Source organism: Seriola lalandi, unplaced genomic scaffold (assembly GCF_002814215.2).
Source record: "Seriola lalandi dorsalis isolate HSWRI2012SDOR001 ecotype SW California unplaced genomic scaffold, Sedor1 jcf7180002054972, whole genome shotgun sequence".
Taxonomy (NCBI): domain Eukaryota; kingdom Metazoa; phylum Chordata; class Actinopteri; order Carangiformes; family Carangidae; genus Seriola; species Seriola lalandi.
Genome location: NW_019525660.1, coordinates 2,066,166 through 2,086,099, shown reverse-complemented (window position 1 = coordinate 2,086,099; position 19,934 = coordinate 2,066,166). Strand labels below are relative to the sequence as shown.

Here is a 19,934-nt window from a genome sequence, read left to right as displayed (position 1 = left end):
AGTCAGCCATCCATCTCTGGCCTTATAGGCAAAAAACACCTACATCCCTCACAGACACTCACACAATCTGTGTGATACTGTACATCAGGGATAAAATGGTGTGTAGTTGAGTCTCTAACAGTTACTAGACTGACAGATCAGCGTGAAGATCAGGCCAATAAATCTCGATTTCGTGATTTATTAGTCACAGTTGCAGATGATTACAGATGATTACAGATGCTGACACGTGGACACTGAAAGATGAGTGACAGTGTCATTTATTGATTTATTTATTGGGACACAAATGGGAAAATCTGTGCATTCCGAGCTGACCGCTCTGCGTGTTGCCACTGTGCTTTTACGCACTGACGGTTTTACGCTGACGGTTTTGGTTGATCAGTGTCCCATCTTCTTTAACCCTATATGGTAAAAACAGTCACGGCGCCTGTATGTCCTAAAATCTGATCTCTTTGATGCAGGCATATTCGCCACCCGAGTCCATCTCCAGCGGCAATGATGCTCCTCATTGGCTGCTCTGGAGCTTAAAGGACAGAGAGGGATACTGAGGAGAGGACCGTCCCACATGGCTTCCTTTCATACCTGCATGTGAAGATATCTGATATAGAGGGACATATCGCGGCTGTGTTTCCTTTCAACCTGCGATCGTTGAAATGCAAACACCCCCATCGGTGTACATTAAGCCCCTTCCAGTGTCTCCCCATTATTTTTTCATAGTTTTACGTTTATTGCGTGGGAAACGTTGGGTACTTATGTTATTCCTTAATTAGGATTTTTAGGTTCTTCACAGGAAAAAATGAATGGGGAGACTTCCCCATCATAGTATGTATTTTTATTACCATATTAACCAAATTACGCACATACAAGTTTACGCACGAGTGGGCTAACCAATTTTCTCATATCATTCAAAAAATGTGGAAATATTTTTTTCAGTCTCAGTAAGAAAGATGTAATTTGGGAGTTTTTAAGAAACCTGTTGTACGGGGAAAAGAGAACCTGGAATTTTAGGCTAATAATAATAATGACGATGATAGCCGGACTGACTTTACTCAACAAAAATCCAAACAAGCCATTTTAGTTCATATTATTTCTTTGCTATTTGTTTTTTGTTGTTGTAAATATTATGATTTTTTTTTTTTTAGTAAAGGAGGTCTGGCCTAAACTGATCTTCACCGCCTCGCGAGTCAGGGACAGTTCAGTCGTTTGCTCTTTACTTTTGTACCGAGCTGTAATTCTTTCATTTGCAGAGACTCTACAGCTGTTGCTTTAGACAAATTGTTTTAAATACATTTAATAGACATTATTTGAAACATTAACCAATAATGTGAAATGCGCTTCATTTGGCACGATTTAAATGAACTGAAGACTATTCAGAATTAAAGGTCTGAATATGAAGGAGCAGCCGAGCTCCTTTTTTTTTTATTAGCACATAATAGTTTGGATTTGCGTCTTTTTTGTGGTAGAGAAACCACAAAAAGACGCAACTGCAGGAAAGTGAATGAAGTCATAAAATGCCCTTATGTCACAATACTGTAGGAGTTAACGGTTTACCACCAAATTACACTGCAAATAAAACATCCACTTAACAAATCGTGAAATCCCTTTCCCTCCAGGATACAGTTGGTTTTAACAGACTACAAATCAACTTCTGAATCAGGCTGTTCTTTGTTGTTGTTTTTTCTCTTATTGAGAAAATCTCCCCAGGAAACAAGTGTAACTGTAAACACATGCCACGATCACTCTTCAAGGGCTTTTTGTTTGTGATCCTCGAAAGAAAGTCATATTCTAATCGTCAGCAACAGACTCATTAACTTCAAGACCATTTTTTAAAGTATCCTAAACCAAGAAGAGAATATTTCAGATCCTATAACCTTACGTTTTATCAAGCTGGCTGTGTGTAATAATCCAACAAATCAAACAAGATAAATTATATACGTGTCTGTCCATAGGTCGGTTTATGTCTATTTTGTACATCTTACGCATATTTACATGTTGAATAATGCTGTATTTTTAGTTACCTTTTTATGTAATGCATGAATGTTCTTCATCTATATTTCAAGGACTAAAGCTCTGAAAACTGAAAAAGGCCTTACAGGTCAAATGAGTCTCAGATCAACTGAGTTTTTTAATGGCACTGTCTCAAACATAAATTATACTTGAAGCAATCACGGAAATCACAAATTATACATGGATTTTTTATTTTTTCAGGTGCATTTTTGTGGAGCGATTCAGAATACAGTTTTTCATCACTGGGTAAAATAGTCCAATTACACCCTCCATTCAGGCGATGAGGCTGCAGGATAAATTTACACTGACTTCACTGATCACAGCTTCAGAATAAAGCAGACAACCAACAGAGTCCTCGCCTCTCTCCTTCACCGTCCAGGTCGTCCCCACAACAACCTTTTAAAAACAATTAGGCTTCCGGTTGGGAAGCTGTCAATCACACCCTCATAAGCATTTTGCAGTAGCTATACGGACCTGACACTCGCTGCCACCTGCTTCAAAGTGGCCCAGGTGCAAATTCCTCTTCATCCCCCATGTTACAGCGACATCCTTCCCCTGCAGTGAAAAGCAAGTGTGAAAGACGAGCACCTTGATTCAACCTCTGGTTTGTAAAACACCACAGGTCATTTTGTGTGGAAATATGACAAAACATAGAACATGAAGACGTAAATTAGTGGCAAAGACCTAATACCAAACGTTATCCCATGACACAGTGAACTTGAAAACAGAAGAAAACTTTTTAGTATATTTTTTTGTGCACACAGCAAGTAGATCTCAGTGGACATATTACATTGTGTTTATAAATTGCTCAACATCACACTTCAGTTACACCTCACACAGCTGAGAAAAAAAGTTGTGTATAGTGAGATATTTTTCTTGGAAATGCCTTTGTATCCAGTTCCACAGTTTGTAGCTTTAAATGGTAAATTATTGTAATGTGTCCTGTTTGACAGATTCATGTTTAATAAGACTGTAACCTATTGACACAAAGGTTTATACTTGTGATTACTTATTTTATTTTACTTAACTGAATACTTTCGACGTATACTTTGGTGCAATGTATGTTTAGTGTTATGAACTCCAAACTGAAAACCACCTAAAAACTTGCACAATAATTAAAAAAGTTCAGAATAAAGTTCATTTTGTCCCAGAGGTGCAACATTTTGCTTACGGGTAAATTACCCCCAACTTATTGGGGGAAATTTAAAAATACATTGGAGAAGAATGTCACAAAATAATAGTATCAAAATGTTCTATTTTGTCACTTTATCCAAGGCTGGAGTTAAATTAGCCAATAATAGTCATACTTCATTTGGTAAATACATCAGTGTGTCATCCAGAGCAATCAAATTACACAGCTGGTAAGGTATTTCTCTAAACTGTGGCAGACTGAGAGACTGTTGCTGTGAACTAAGTAGTGGAAAAAATTAAATAAGTCTATCTATGAACAGTATGCCTCGGGAATAGCGTTAACATTCGAATAGTTCTCTATAATGGTTTATAGTGGTTTAATGACAAAAAAAAAAAAACGTAAAGGTGGCTGTAAGTGTTTGTTGGCTATCTTCAGACTTTTACAACAGCTGAGATCTGTGTTTTCATTCAGGTGAACCAAAATCATAGTCATTATATTCTGCCTACTTAAAAATAGCCTTTATGTGTCCTATAGTGCCCGTGTTTATGCAGGTGCATGTATATGTGCATGTGTGTGAGTTGAAAGAAAGACGGCCCATAAGATGACAACATCAGGACAAGTGAAGCATATGCTGTTGGCAGTATTTTATAAATAGTTTTAATATAGGCTAGATATTGAACTGTCAAAATTAGTTTTCAAAAAATAACCAGTATTTGATATGATTGATAGTAGACAAAAGTACAATAAAAGCATATCATTTTATTAATATCATATTAAATACATTTATGTCTACTAATCTATTTATGGATACTCAGTCAAAGGTAATTCCAGACAATGCAGAGTGCACACACATATACTAAATGTATATTTAGGTTCAAATGAAAGGATGTGCTGTGTGTGTTTGTGTGTGTGTGTGTGTGTGTGTGTGTGAGAGTGTGAGAGAGAGAAAGAGAGAGAGAGAGAGAGAGATATCGAAAACAGACAGAGAGAGGGATAATAGTTTAATAAGTATAGAAATGTTCCCCATGTTCACTCCATATCATCTCTGTCTACATAATTTGATTAAATGCAAATTTGTTTGAAGTTTGCACCACTGAAGAACCAATATTAACTTTAACAGGTCCCCCATGGTTATCTTCTATCCTTGTCTTGAAGAGGGACTCTGTAACAATTTCTCTGTAATTAACACACAGAAAACCTTGGGCAAGGTAGTGTTATAAGATCATAGATCAATTTTGGTCAAAAACCTAAAAAACCTTGAGTTTTCTATCATATAAAACCAAGGAAATAGCAAATATTTACATTTTAGAAGATGGTGCTGGAGAACTTTTTGCATTTATGCTTTAAAAATTACTATGACTATTAATTATTAACGGTCTTTAATCATTAATTGCTGCAATTTTCTTTTGTTTCAGTTGACTAGGCTAATTGATTTATCAACTAATAATTTTTGCTATAGAGTATACTGGGTGCTTTCTGGGTATCTGGTGAAATAATCAAACTGTCATACATAGTGGTGGGACAATAGGGACCCAACAAAACATTTCTTGACCTGGGGCCTCTTAGGAGGTTCATCCAGCCATGCAATTAGCAAAATGTGTATTTAATAAGTATCAAAAGTAAAACAACTTCTTATGTAGAATAGCACCTCATGCAGAATATAATTTTATTGGGTTGTAGTTAATGCTACATTAACAAGCAAGCAGCATTCTGAAGTAGCTGGTTGATGTGGAGCTACTGTATTACTGCATCGCAATGCTTCATATTTTATAAGCTGATAATATGTTTTGTGTGCAAACTCTAAACCTGCAAAGTAACTATATCTGTTAAATAGTCAAAAGTACAATATTTCCCACTGGAACACAGTGGGACAGTAAGTATTAATTGTACCTGAAGTAAATAGTAACTTTAAACTGTATCCTTTCAAGTTTTGTTACCTTCTTCTGGGCCTATTTAAAATGTATTTCATTTTTCATTTTTATTTTGCTGTGGTTCTTATGCTTTTATGGACTCAAACTTTGACCTCCGTTACCTTGGCAACTACAGCGCGTCACACACGGGACGCAACCACACCAGTGATGACTGGGTTTCCGGTTCTGCTGTTCACGGGAAACAGCAGAACTGTTATCGTGGCGATAATGAAAACATTTGCAAACTGAAATGGTAAACCGTGACCTACGGCTCGTGTTTCGCTCGCTATTAACCCTCGTTTTAACCAAAAGAAATTGTTGTACGTCGCGCTAACAGCGTCTGAGTGGATCACGCCGAGTGGAGCAGCAGCTTGTGTTAGTAGAGTCAAAATGGCGTCCGTTTGCCCACCCAACGCCCGTTTAATCCATCTGTGATTATCCTGATAACTAGATTCAGCAACCGGTGACTAGTTTTCTGGTGTTTCGGTTTTACACACTGATACGGTCGGGGCACATTTTAGCATCATGTCGGACTCGGAGGAGGACAGCCAAGACAGGCAGCTTAAAATTGTAGTGATTGGAGACGGTGCGTGTGGGAAGGTGAGACCATCACATACACACAACTTACACAAACACAACGCAATTGAAGAAGATAGACCTTTTAATCTAAATTCTCCACGTAGATGAATTTAGTGTGTTATTGTCTGTTTTACTTAGTATCCTGCTCTGTATGGTGGTCGTCCTGACGCTTACGCCGTCGCCCCAGTCACCATGGCGACAGACGCTGATAAAGCTAAGTCGGCTATGTGCTAACAACACAGCAAGACTGGTGGAAGAAGTAGTCAGACCCTTCACTTCAGCAAATGTACCAGTACATCTGTGTTTAAATACGCCATTACAAGTAAAGGTCCTGCATTCAAAACCCCACTACTTAACTGTGTACATTTGACGTATAAAAAGTAAACGTACTCGTCCTGCAGTACACTGTGCTCTATGACTGATATATTTTTCGTATTATATGGGTCCATATTTTGTCGATTTTTGAGTGAAAAGAAGCAAGAACAGCCTCTGCAGCTAACAGCAAAAAAACGTGCCTGTCTTCCCATGTTACTGCTCTGTTGATTTTTTTTATTTCATGAACTTCAAAAAATATTAAACAGTAATTGTGGCACCCTACTGATTCTGCACTTAGTAACCTCCCACCCCACCCCAGTAGCTATCAAATGCTTTCTATTCATCATTTAGGATTTAAAGGTTCAAGCTTTTATTGTTGTCATTTGAACATATTTACACTAATTTGGCAGTTTATTAGGTACACCTAGCTATAACCAATGCAGCCTAATACTGCAGTCCTGCAATAAATCCACCCTCCGTAAGGTTATAATGTTCAGCTTGTGTTGAAACGTTAAATTGGTGTTGATTCAACTGTATGATAATTTTGGTGGCTATAGTTTGTGTTTTTGTTGACTTGCATTACGTTGTACAGACCAGTATTTCTATTATTTTCTCCACCCCGTTTAACTCAGTGATTGTAAGCTAAATAACAGAAACACCTCTCTGTGTAATGCAACACAGCACCACAACACCTCTTTTAAAAAGTTTCAATAAAAACAGAGCGTTATAACCCTCATGAAGGGAGGATTTATTCGACTGCATTAGTTTTAGGGAGGTGTGCCTAATTAACTGCCAACTTGACGGTCTGGCATACATACATATGCATAAATGAAATATTGTTTCTATCGTATTGCTGTTGAGGATCAAATCGTCCAAATGGTCACCCACTCTTCCTGCAGATCAATTCAAGTTCTGAGATATTTTTAGATTTCCTTGCACGCACAGCATGTTTAAGATCTACCTGCAGATTTCAGTCAAAGTTTTAGACGGGACTGTGAAAAGCTTCAGCTTGTGTTTCTTGAAGTAGTTAAAAGTGGATTTTGAAGTATGCTTTGGATCATTCAGATGTTGTAGTTGTTATTGTTCTTTTTTTGACTGACTGCATGACAATTGCATTTGATGAATTTGAATTTGCTGATATTTAGAGGAATCAATTCTTCTTCTTTATTTTTCAACTGAACACCTGCGCGTCACTCATTCTGCCTCAGCAATTTACTCCTGCCAAAAATTACTTATTGGAAACCTTATGTGGATTAGTATGACGGTTGTTAATGTCACGGGCGATAAGCAAGGAGAGGTTCTTTTTTTAAATGAATTACCTTATTGTAAAAAAAAGGAGTAATAATAGATCTTCGCTTTTGTCATAATGGTCATACTGATCATTACAGTCATTATAAGTGTGCTAGTTATACATTAAACTTTTCTTTGGTAAGGCTTCCTGTGGTGTTGACCTTACTGTAATTCAACACTCTTTAGGTTGTAACCTACAAAAAGGAAGACACCCAGGCTCAAGAAATGAGATTGTGAGGAAAAGTCCATATGATGGATGGAGGTTGACAAGATTTCACTTGGGAACTTGCAGCTCTCTTGACGTCAGTAGATGTTTACAATGGGAGACCTGTAAGATGAATGATGCTAAAAGACTGCATCAAAATTTGTATTGTATTTTGTAGGAAAAAGTTATAACCTTAAAAAAATGCATTTTCTCACTTTCAAGTCAGTCCTCTAAATCCAGTGGACTGTTTTACAAAGTTGATGGACATCCGTAGTTTTGATTCTTTCACAAAGATAGCATAATGGATTTAAATCTGGCACAAATCCGTTGTTCTAAACCTATTAAGTTTACCCAGCCGTTAATCCATGTTGCATGTGCTATTGAATGTAGTTGTAAGCTATGTGCCTGTGGTGCTGTGTTTTGAAGTAGCTAAACCCACAGGGTTTACATTGTGAAGAAATTATATGTTGTTATGTTTTTGCTTTTATCTGCCGGTCTAATTTTGGTTACTCATCAAAAGGTGCCTGTTTAAATTATTGGTTTTGGAGCCTATTTATGTGTACAGCTAATGCTTATTATACTGTTTTTCAATATTTTGCCCTATCCCAACCTCTATCAGCCATCTAAATTCAGGCTTCTGTGACAAAACTACACAGTCACTAAGTAACACATTTGAGGAAAACACATAACATCAACCTAAAATGTCCCTTTTAGAATAACTTGTTTAAATGAAAGACATTTTGATGTTTTGAATAGGAAGCATAGCTGAATGATGAATTTTACAGTCCTTAAATTGGTGTTACACTTCAGGACTGCTACTACTGCTCAATGAACTTGGGGTGAAACACTGCACTGTACAGTATTACACAGAGTATGCTAATTGATGAAGGAAGACAGTTTGCTCAGCCAGGCTCTTGCAGCTGGTGGCTTTGTTTTCTGTCAGTATCTTCTCCTGGCCAAGGATCCCTGTTTTGGCTCCAGAGTGAGGTGAAGCTACATTTAAGAAAATTATGCCTGGACAACCCTTTTGAGAGATTTTGCTATTTTAAAGTATAGAGTAAAATAACACTGTGAAGAGAGTTATGTGCGAAGACATTGTTACTGTACTGACTTTGTACTGCGCTGAACTGTAAGTAAATATACATTTCCTCAGTGCATTGTGTGTGTCTTTGTAAAATCTACTCAATGCCCTAGGGTGGTTTCATGGACTGGTGTTAGTCACAGTTCCCTTTGAAAACCACTGGACTGAATCCTTCAGTATATTCATTAAAATAATTTAAAAGATGTAGATTAAAAAAGTCTAACTCACATCCACAACAGTGGAATTTTTTCCTAGTCACACCAAGCAATTATTTGCAGCAAAGCAAGGAGGTTGTCATGACAATTCAGCCACGTTTCTTCTTCACTGCATTTCAAATCCCCAAGTGAATGAGTTTGAATGTAAGGGAGAGACGTCAAGTGCTTTTCAGCTACACATCCCCTTTCGTAACTAATCTCTCCTTCCTCTGGGAGAAAGAAAATGAATGTAGCAGTAATGGTGAGACCCACTGAGAAAAATGAATGTTCTCATTCTGGAAAGTCGACATTTTCTTTTTGGGGCAGGGGGGTGTAGAGAACACACACAACTCAGTTCCCAGTAGATACGCTACATTAATAACCCTCCTCACACTGCTGCCAGGTGTCAGCTCGTCACTGTCTGAATGACTTACCTGCTTGTCTGTTTTGGGCAGAAAACAGGAGCCCTGCCCCCCATTTTGAGTAGGCACCACTGACTGACATCTTGAATGCCGTTTCCCCCCTTATTAATGTCAATTTGCTCAGCAAATTGCAATGGGATCAGTTTTTCTTGGACAGCATTTTCAGTGGTATTTTTGCTTGTGGTTGGTTGTCCATTCAGAAATATAGGGAGATGTGGGAAGGCTTGTCCACCTGAGCGAGATGTTTTTAAAATATGGAGGCTCACATTTAGCCAGGCTCTTAAGGCTCTGGGCCTAACTTACACACAGGTCTATTTTTCAAACTGAGTTATAAGTCACTCAGTTTCTGAGTATTTGCTGTTCTCTGACCCATAGCATAAAAAATAGCTTTAGGTACAGGTCCTATACATTAATGGATACTGTATCCCAGAAGTTTTCTTTACAGTCAAACTACTCAACAGAATAACAACAATATCTGTCTTGACTGTTTAGGGAGAGTAAAGAGCCGGTTTTGATACCATGCTGCAAAAATGCACTGCCTCTCTCATATGAGTTGCATCACATGGACATAGTCAGCTTGCCATATTTTTTCCCTCTCTCTCAGTTTCTTGTTTCAGTAGAACTTCCCCCATTTCCCGGCACTGGTATCATTGGTGACCCTGTGCTGTTCTCTGTTGGAGTGTCAGGATTACGCCAGCTTTTACATTCGCTGGTTAGTTCCAGTTGTACGGTGGAAAAAAAAGGTCTACGTTGAGGGAAGAGAGCCAAGCTACTGGAATGCCAAGACAAATGGCCGACTAGGCCAACACGAGCATGTGGAATAAATTTTTGCTGTCCGAGCTTGTTATTCCTGTGTTGTCAGTGATTGTTTGGGCTACTTAAATGGCCGATTTTCTCCTTGTTGCGTCAGTCACCTCTAGTAATTTTTCAGTCACTCCTGAGCCCGTGACATGCTCCACAGGCTGTGATTAAAAAAAGTCTGCAGGTTAGTGAACTTTTAAAAGAATTAGGTGAATAAAACTTTATTCTGCACCTCAAAGGACATGTTAATCAAGAAAGGTATTGGCAAAGGTCAGCATTATACATTCAATAGGCTTAATTAAAAGATTACATTTAAATATACAAGCTAGGATAAACATAGCAATTTTATATTAAAGGTAGCATGACAAATCAGTACCTTAAGAAAACCAAACAGACTTCTTTACTTGAACAAGATTTGTGTAAACCGTCGTAAGGGGTTTCTTAATTAAATTAAGTTGTGTCTTTCCTGGAGTAATATGAAAAAAATCCTGTCTTATTTGAAAACATATTTGGCTAAACCTAAAGCTTCTGAGCACGAATGGAGGTAGATAAGGGCACAAGCTCAAGTGAAAGCTTAGTGTACTGAAAGAAAGAATTTAGTTTTAAATCCTCTAACCCTCAGTGATTGTCAAGTACCACATTAAAATGCATTTGCTGCCACATGAACACTTAGGGAATCCCATTGCTTCACTTCTGTGTTGTGTTTATGTAAGCACACTGCTCTAAAGATAGCTAATAGACATTCAGCACTTCATTTTTTTTCCTATCCTCATCCATCAAAATGAATTAAACTTGGCATGTCAAGCCTGTGCTATGAATTCCCATGGATTTCAGGAGAGTCCCTAACATGCTATTTTTTTTCCTCCTCAAACACAACAGTGACAGTGATGGAGGTTTTATAATTTGTGGCAATTATTAGGTCTGCAGTCTGGAGACATGACACATACTCCAACACCTGTTTTTGTAATTCACATTGATTTTCACTGTCACAACTGTGGCTGAGTAGTGAGACAGCAGAGGAGGCAGACAATTACCTCAACGTACCTTCAAGTCGATCACAAAGTTTTTGAAGGTGCTTAAAATGGATTTGTAATAATGAAATGAATGTCCTTCAGTCAGAGCAGACTTCAAGGTTACATCGCCTAAGAATTATGGCTGTTTTGTTTTTAGAAATATTAAAAATTGAAGTATTGTAAAAAGCTTAGTTTGGCACATGGTCAGTGTGAATGAAATCAAAGTTTTTCTACTTCTGCTCACCACTGAAATATCACTTTTTCAGGAAGTTCTATAATATACTTCATATTTTCTCTGGAAGTAGTTTTGCGGCATCTTGCATTTTGCTCTGGGCCATGCTATGATTTTCATTTGGTTTTTAAGTTCTATGATATTGTTTATACAATGCAATACTATGCAAAGAATCAAGGTTTCTCTTTTATCCTGAAAGCATTTTCTTTTCAAAACACTTTACTTTAAATGACATATTTTCAGTCCTGTTGATTGCTGCAGAGGTGTTCTGGCACTCATTCCCTGCGTCTCTCCCTTTGTCTCTCTGTTTCAGACATCACTCGCCACCAGGTTTGCACAGGAGGCCTTTGGGAAGCAGTACAAACAAACCATCGGCCTGGATTTCTTTCTGAAGAGAATAAGCCTTCCAGGTGAGACACCTTCATAATCTTTAGGGAGTGTCCACTTGTTCAAAGACTCAGCACAGACACGCGCGTTGCACAAGCACGTAGCGGCAGACTGCAGACTTGTTAATTTAATAAAATACTGAGCATATGTATTTGGCAAGGTTTTATTCAGACAGACTGGCTTGACTGTTAGTGGTTGTTTGTAATACTGTAATATCAACCTTAACGTTTTGGTTGTTTGTGTGTACTTAACATTATCGGTGTTAAGACCCAGAATATTCATTGAAAGTTTAACAAAGAGGCCAGTTGTTCCACCATCACTTTCTGTCATATTTTTATTTCTCATATTTTCTTGTCCCACCATTTCCAGGCAGGCAAGTTTATTCTTCAGGTTAAGTCAGGAGTTGAATGTGTCTTTTCTGGTAGCTCCTCATTGTAGAGTGTCTGCCACTTCTCAGGGTTATTCACTCTGAAAGCTCTTCTCTCCAGAGCAAACAGCACACTTTTTTTTGACTCCACAAGGCCAATGGACAGCTTATGTCCAAACGGGCGAGCCTTGCTCATAATTCTGTGGGCACAGTACAGAGTAAATACATTAACATTTTATATCCATATCGCTGATCCCCAAGTTCAACTGATCTTTGTCCTGTACCACATAAAACATTCATGTTCTTATTTGTTTATGTTGAACCCGCAGAAATAAAGCCACACTCTGTATCCCCTTTAGATCTGTAAAATAAATGTTTATTGACTAATGCTATATTTAGACTCCATTTTTACTTCCTACCATGTGAAATGGGAATTTTCAGTATTTTAAATGGCATTTCTCAAACTCTGCCAAGGCCTAAGCTCCAGAAATCTGCAAAGTGGCTCCATTCTTTCATTACTAATAAAACAACATTAAGCAAGGGCAAATTAAGTGCTAAAAGTAAAAGTTATGCTGATTTGTGAGTTGGCTGAAGGATTCTATTTTGATTTTGTGTCAGTTTCAGCTTATGAGACTTAGGAGAACTAAACCCCCAAAAATGTTGTGGTGGAGTCAGAATGAAAGAGCCAACTAAAAGCACAGGCTCGGCTCAACTCCTTAAAATGAACTTGAACAAATGCTGTTAATCGTTTGACTTCTTTTTCCAGTAAGTTTCTTTCCTGAAATAATCACTGATCTCTCAAGTGTAAAACTGTAAGCTTTGTTTCAATGTAGTGTACATACGTCTGCATCACTGGGGCAGCAACAACACAAGGTCCAACACCGGAGTTGTTAAATGGCCTATTTTCTGGGGAATTGGGTGTTGATGAGCTGATGAAGAGGAGGGTGGCTCTGCGAGCTGGGTGGTCCCAAACTTTGTTAGGACCCCCACCCTGCCTTGTATTGGAGAGGCTGTGTGGCTCTCCAGGTCTCTATGGGGCCATAAGGGTCTTTTGCAGCAGGGGGGAGAGTAGCCTATAGCCAGCATTGGCCCCTCTCTCCATGAAGGCCCAGCTTGTCAAAGTTAATGTACATTTTCCAACGCAGGGAGAGGTGAGGCGAGGCCGACTGGCACACAACAGTCTCCTCTGTGTGTGCTTTTTATAACAATACCTCTTCCAGATGTCACTGCCAAACCAATGAGGTACAGGCGGTGAAGGGAACTGACTAGAGGTGAAATTTACTTGATAAATTCTGTCAAACTCAAACTTTCGGAAGTTGCTCTGTCTGGGTCAACTTTCATATCACACTAAGAAGAAAAATATCTTCTCAACATGCTCCTTTTTCTGACCTTATTATCAGTATTAAAGGTCGTCTATCAGACTCACAAATGCGGTTTCTACTTCTTGCAAAGTGTAAGCAGAAAAATGTCAGTGCTGTTGAGTCAGCATGAATCTCTGTAACATAAATAAAGCAAGTGTCTGAGGATGGGTGGGGATGGCTCTTTTACTGTTATTCATTGCACTCCTCAGCGTAGCTTTACATTGACACTGTATAGTCTAGATGTAGTGACTGTGAACCTCAGCGTTTCCTTTCCTCGCTTTAAAAAGGGGACTTATGAAGGGGTTGAGTCGTCCAGCCATGTCCACAGTGTACGCTCTGCTCCCCATCGCCGCTCCAGCCTAGCGCAAGGCCCTCATCACACCAACATAAACTCTTCGCTGTCTGGTCCTCCCTCCTCCTCTTTTTTAGACTTTTTTTTTTTTTTCAACCACCCCTTTCATTTTCCAGAGGAAGAAAATATTTATTTGGATTTGGGTTTTGTGCCCGTCTTTCTCTCTCCCCTTCTCATTCACTCCTTCGTCTTCTTTCCATAGGCATAAGGACAAGAGTCTTCTTTTCCTCTTATTTTGTGTTTAATTATTGCTATTTTCCTTAACAGCACATAATTCTCCTCACTTTCCTAACTTGGCAGGAAATGGCACAATGCAAACAGCTCTTCACAGGCTAATAAGAAGTCATTTTTTAACTGCCAGAGTATTGAGAATGTTTAAATTAGAGGGTAAGCGTACCTATTCATCCCCCTCAATCTCTGGGCTGGATATTCTTGGATGTGAGGTGTGGGTGACCTGCCAGGCAAGAGCGCATTGGATGAAAGATTAAACGCTGATTTATTGTTTCCATTATGTGTATCAACAACATGGACTTTTATTTTAGAAATCACTCACCAAAATACAGAGTCCAGCTACAGCTGACTAGTTGTTTCCTCAGGATTATGAGCTTTGTTAAAACAAACAAGTTAATGATTAAATAGGACAAAAGCATCTGAAATGGAAACCCACAAATTGCAACATTATCACTTTTTTGCTCATTTTAATTTTGTTTTAAATATAGATGATTAGCAGACAAAAGCATTCTTAAGAAAACAAAGTAGGAAAACCCTGAAACATCTATGCCCCCTTTATAGAGCTGATATGGACCTTTTTTTTTTATTATTGAAAATGTCAGTCCTTAATCTATTTATTTTTTGTACATGTATCTGGGGATGCCACTTGGAGGGGGTGGGGGGAGAGGTTGGGGGTTTACAACTTTTGTCATGGATGCTCAACCATTTATGTTGTTGTAAGTTTCATATGTAAAACTGATAAAGTTGTAAAAAAAATGTCAGTCCTTATTGATATTAAAGATATTTCTGTCTCTTTTCTCCCCTGTAGGCAATTTGAATGTGACCCTGCAGGTGTGGGACATTGGAGGCCAAACGTTAGGAGGGAAAATGCTGGATAAATATGTATATGGAGCTCATGTAAGTTAACACAAATCCACATTTAACTGTCTGCTGCTACTTTTTCCTGCCTAAAAAACATATGTGCATCTCCTTAAGTGTTTTATTAATCTAACATGAGACAAAAAGACAAACGTGTTTGACTCCATCAGCCTCAGGAAGGATAGGACATTTGTAAATGTACAAACCAAATGTTAGAGATGCTTGTCACTAAGTCTGACTCTGGTCAGACTTATTATTACAGCTCTGGCAGCTTCATTCAGAGCTTGCCACTCCTTACCTATGGAGCCAAATCATAATAAACTGTCATTTGGATTGACAGTGGGCGTAGCAGGTCAATGGAGCTTTAAAAATCAGTGCATTCTTTCTTTTTACAGACTTGTTACAGTGTGATGTTCAGACTGAACAAATGTTGATAATACTGCACACTGTAGGTCAACACTGTGAGCAATAGAAATATTCAAAAACGACACTCTTAAACATGCACACTGTTATTACTCCTAATTCGTAAATGTATCCAACTTTAATTCGACTTTAAAGAATTTGTAATATCCAATGTTTGATAGCTCTCAGCTCAAGTTACTAAATGATTATTTACTCTAACCTCTCATTAATTGCTTGTCCTTTGGGAAACGGAACAACTAAAATGACAGCTGAGCTTTGTGCAAACGCTATAATTTTTCCAGTGCATACTAGTTTCTGAATGTGCCAGCAACATCAGCGTCTGCAGGTAGTTATGTAACTATAGACAAGTGCTATCTGTCACCTCCAGAATGCCTCTTGTTTGAAGAGGCATTATTAAAGGCTGTGGTTTGTCTTATCCGTGATCCATACTGCATTCAGGGCAGGCGGGAGACTTATCACTCTATAGCAGCTATATGCAAATACACTTTTGTCATGTCTGTCTATAGTGGCTCGACAGACATTAGTTGGAGGTTCATTTCCATTTCATTAATATACTTGGCTTTATAAATAGTGAAAGTGAGGCTTTTTTGGCATTTTCTGTGCGCAGTGCTAAACTGTGCCCTGGTCGTGTGTATATTATCCATGTCTGAAGCACTTCCTCTACTGTCTCTCTCTCCTTCACAAACAAAATGTCGTACATCAATGCCACATTACGACACTTTGCTTAGGGAGTTTCTCGTCAGCGCTGTATGGAACTTTCACACCTATTGTTCACCACTGTGCGTCCTGTAATCAATCATGGCTGCTTCGGAGACACTTGCAGTAATTGTCAGAGGCGTAAGCTTTCGTCACCGACCTCGCGTGTTGTGACAGTGTGTGTCTGCCGAACAAAAAGCAACAGACACCCCTTCAGTCGTGTTGCATCATGCAGTAAAAGTAGAGACATTTACCTTGGCTAACACTCATTTCCAGCCCTTTAGAAATGGCAGGAGTTTGAAGTAGTGATAGCAGATAGTTGACCTATGAGATGATTTGTCTTGAATCATGCCAACAGTCCTTGTATCTGTGTTTACTCTTTGATTAATCTATGTGTTTATGTAAACACTTTCTTCTGGTCCGAGTGTTTGCTCAAACATGGTCTGGTTGTTGCATGACTGTTTCTGCAATGCATACAGAGTTGAGGATTACTTAGGGAGGAGGAAAATGTCTCTAGGCAGACAACGTTCATTCATTAGCCCGACAGTAGATAACCAAACCTGACCTTGATTCTGCACTGAATTTGGAGTTTGCTTACAAAACTGGAATTTGTTTATGTGCAAACCAGTTTTCATTTTAAAACAGATCCATATAAATTCACTCTCTAACTCAGATCTTAATAGTACTAAACCTAACTCAGATTATGTGTGAATAAGTGAGTGTCCCCTTCTATGTGAGTCTGTCCCCTACTCTAAAAAGAGGAGCAGTGCCACCTACTGTTCCCATGCTCACTCAATATTACTCATGTTAATATGAATGAATATGAGGGGAGTGAATATGAAATTAAGCTGTGTACCCAGATCCATAATTAACCAGTAGATGACTGTGGATGAGAGGTGCTCAAATGAGAGTGTGCTGACATTGTTCAACATTGTTCCTCTACTTTTTTCCAACGCAGGGTGTTCTCCTGGTGTACGACATTACCAACTACCAGAGCTTTGAGAATCTGGAGGATTGGTTCAGCATGGTGAAGAAAGCCAATGAAGAATCTGATAACCAGCCTGTTGTCTCCTTGGTTGGGAACAAAAGTGAGTATTACACATACATAAATACACAAACAAACATAAATTGTTGTCTTTCAGCAGGGAGGAAGGAGTACAGTACTTTGAAAAAAATGAAGGTGTAGTCTATCTAGTTTATAAAGCACTTTATTTTAATTTCTACTGAGTAGCAGCAAAAGAAGAGAGTTTTTCTCTATTCATTTCACCCTGACACATTTCTCATTTTGCGTGTCTGTGTTTGTGTGTGGAGGAGTGAGTGTTTGATGGTAGCAGACGTGTTTGTTAGACCACCAGATAACTGATCTGTGTGATAAGCCAGTTGATAAGAGAGTGAGGTTTCAGGGCGATGGGAGAGCTGATGTTTGTGAACTCTTGGGAGTGACGGACGATGATTTAAGATCCCCGGGCCAATGGACCTAGGGCACCGCTTATCTGTGCCCCCCTCCTTCCCAGTCAGTACCCGTCTGGCCCCCCCCCAGTCCGAGACTGCACTGCTGTCCAGAGTCGTTGGTTAAGGAGAGGAGCTCGACATTAACCAGACGGCTCTCCTCCTATCAGCCTGCACCCATCCACCCATCTCCAAAATAAAGAGTAATAATGATGACTCTTTTTAAACATCCCCTTGACAGATGTGGAGTCATGGCTGCCGCTGTGTTATTGTAAAGTGAGGCGTCAGAGTGTGTGTGTAATGGTGACTGTCCACCTTCCTGGGCGATGATGAACGGTCAACAGACTGGTGCCTGCACACAGGAAGCTCTCGCTAATGTTACTCAACAGGGACCATAGGTCACGATTTAATTCGCCTGTCTAGAGCAGATTCTCTTGTCTTCGCATCCGTTGCATCTCCTAATGCCCCGGCTTTAACGGTGGGCGCCTCTGTATTTAGGCTAGGTTTTGGGTGTGTGGGTGAGTGTGTGTACTGTAATATTTAAGTAGTGTACATCCCGCTGTCAGGCTCCTCACCCCCACACTCACACAGTCACTCTCCCCCTAATGGCTCTATTGCTGAGAATGGCCCATGTGTGTTTTTTCTGTTCCTATAGCCTGAAAAAAAGAAAACAGAATCCCACACAGATTGCCCCGCTAGGAGCAATCAATTACCTTGTGAGACTTTATGAATCCCAGGGCACTCCCATTTACTCCTTTTTTTCAGGGAGGTTGAAGAAAGTTAGTCTAGCTATCTAGTTAGAAATGTCCACACCTAAATTTTTATTTTGCTTTTTCTTCTCCAGTCCCTTAGTTTTTTTTTCTTTTTTGCTGAAGAGTTTCTATCCTTTTTAAGTATGATAACATTTTTCTTTTTTCTCCAAATTGAATACTTGGCACACATTAACACTAAGTTGAACATATGAATATACAGCATTCTTTTGGCAGCGAAGTTCTTTCCAATGGTTCCCATGATGTTGGACTAAGTGAGGCTGCATGTTTGTGACAACCGAAATAGAAGTACAGACATAACAAGGAACTTATAAAAACACTACAGATTTATGTTTCTGTGAGGGCTTGTCTTAGGGGAGATTGTGGTGTTTCACCACTCAAAATGTTTGGTGTTTCCACTTAGATAAACTCAAGGTGAGCACGGGCTGTACATGTCATGTGCATTTAGTTGCTGCTTACAGCAGACAGAGTTGTACATACTGCTGAAAGGTTTTTACCTGATAAATTATTATAAAATTTTCTTCATTTTCTTTTTAATATAGAGTCAACATGTAGATTACAATCAAATGTGACTATGTTATTCTTATTAGCAGTACATGTGCTACTGCATGCATTGACCTTATATTTCCTGAATTACCCAGTGCTTGCCTTCTAGATTAATTTGAACAGGGTTCTTTACACAGTATACTTGTAATTGCGCCTATGGACCAGTCTGGTTCATTAATGATGCTGTCCCCTCCTCTCCTTACTCTGCCCTGACTGCCCTCCTGTGCCATGTCACTACTGGGGAACAACCTTTCCTTTCTTTGGCTTAGCATGGCCGGCTGGGGTTAAGTGTGCTTGTTAAGCAATAGTATGCTGCACCCCAATGCCCTCTACATGCTGCCCAGAGCCTTGTGTTAAATAATGGCACCACTTGTAACAATTCAGAGAGGAAGCCAATGAAATGTTTTATTGAGGGCACACATATGTGCACACAATTATTTATGCAACGGCATGCACACACAGACACTCACAACTGTGCACAGAAACATGCACTTAGGTAAAGTGACACACTTGTGGAGTTTCTGGGAACACATGGGTAATGGAAGAATGCTAAGCTCTTGGTCTGTTTAAACATACTATAACTGTTTATTATAGTGCAGCCCAGTGTAACACCGTATGGTACACAGGAACCTCTCAAGAGAGATGTTGGCTTGTTGCACAGTCATCTCCTCCACCCCTCACTAATAAGTGATGTGTGTTTTGATAAGCATCCAAACGATAAATTCTGTTGCTCTTTTCTTAACTACGGCTGCATGTGGCCTGTTAGTGACTGTTTGCCTTAGATCAGAGATGGTCTTAAGACACCAGTATAAAAAATATGGCATACTGTTTGCAGTCTTAATCCATATTTTGAATCTTTGTGTGTCATAACATACGCATATTATGATTGAATGGGACCATCACCATTTTAAAACGACTTGCATTACTGTTCGGAATTAGTGCACGTATTTCTTTGTAGACATTAAGCCTGTGTCGTTTATCAAACCAATTTGTTTTTATTAAGTGGGGATCGCAGGACCCTTGCTTGCTCCCCACCCATCACCCTTCCCATTTCTAGCGCTCTCTCCCTAAGGAACTCCAGAGCATCCATCATAGGCTTGTACAGCCCTTATTTGGGTGACTTAAATGGGTTCAGTTCTCTTAACCCCTCCTCATCACTCATGGCTTTTTAGAGGTTCTAACACCGTTCACTGCCGATCCACTCAGGCCTGCCATGGGAAACGTTTCCTTCTGCAAGGAGATAAGGTCCCCGCATCAAGACATTTTGTACACTTAATTATGTCTTACCTGGCTTGCTCTTATGCTCTTCTTTGTCT

General features: G+C 39.2%; 1 protein-coding gene across 2 annotated transcripts in view; it reads left to right on the top strand.

Annotated features, from left to right (window-relative positions):
- Positions 1–5,200: 5,200 nt before the first annotated feature.
- The window catches only part of rab28 (RAB28, member RAS oncogene family), a 29,051-nt gene continuing 14,317 nt past the window's right edge, over positions 5,201–19,934 (top strand). For both annotated transcript variants that reach the window (XM_023398167.2, XM_023398166.2), the window contains exons 1-4: positions 5,201–5,646; positions 11,492–11,588; positions 14,685–14,773; positions 16,812–16,941. In XM_023398167.2, coding sequence (XP_023253935.1) covers positions 5,572–5,646; positions 11,492–11,588; positions 14,685–14,773; positions 16,812–16,941 — 391 coding nt within the window. In that variant the 5' untranslated portion in view covers positions 5,201–5,571. The remainder of the gene's footprint in view (positions 5,647–11,491; positions 11,589–14,684; positions 14,774–16,811; positions 16,942–19,934) is intronic.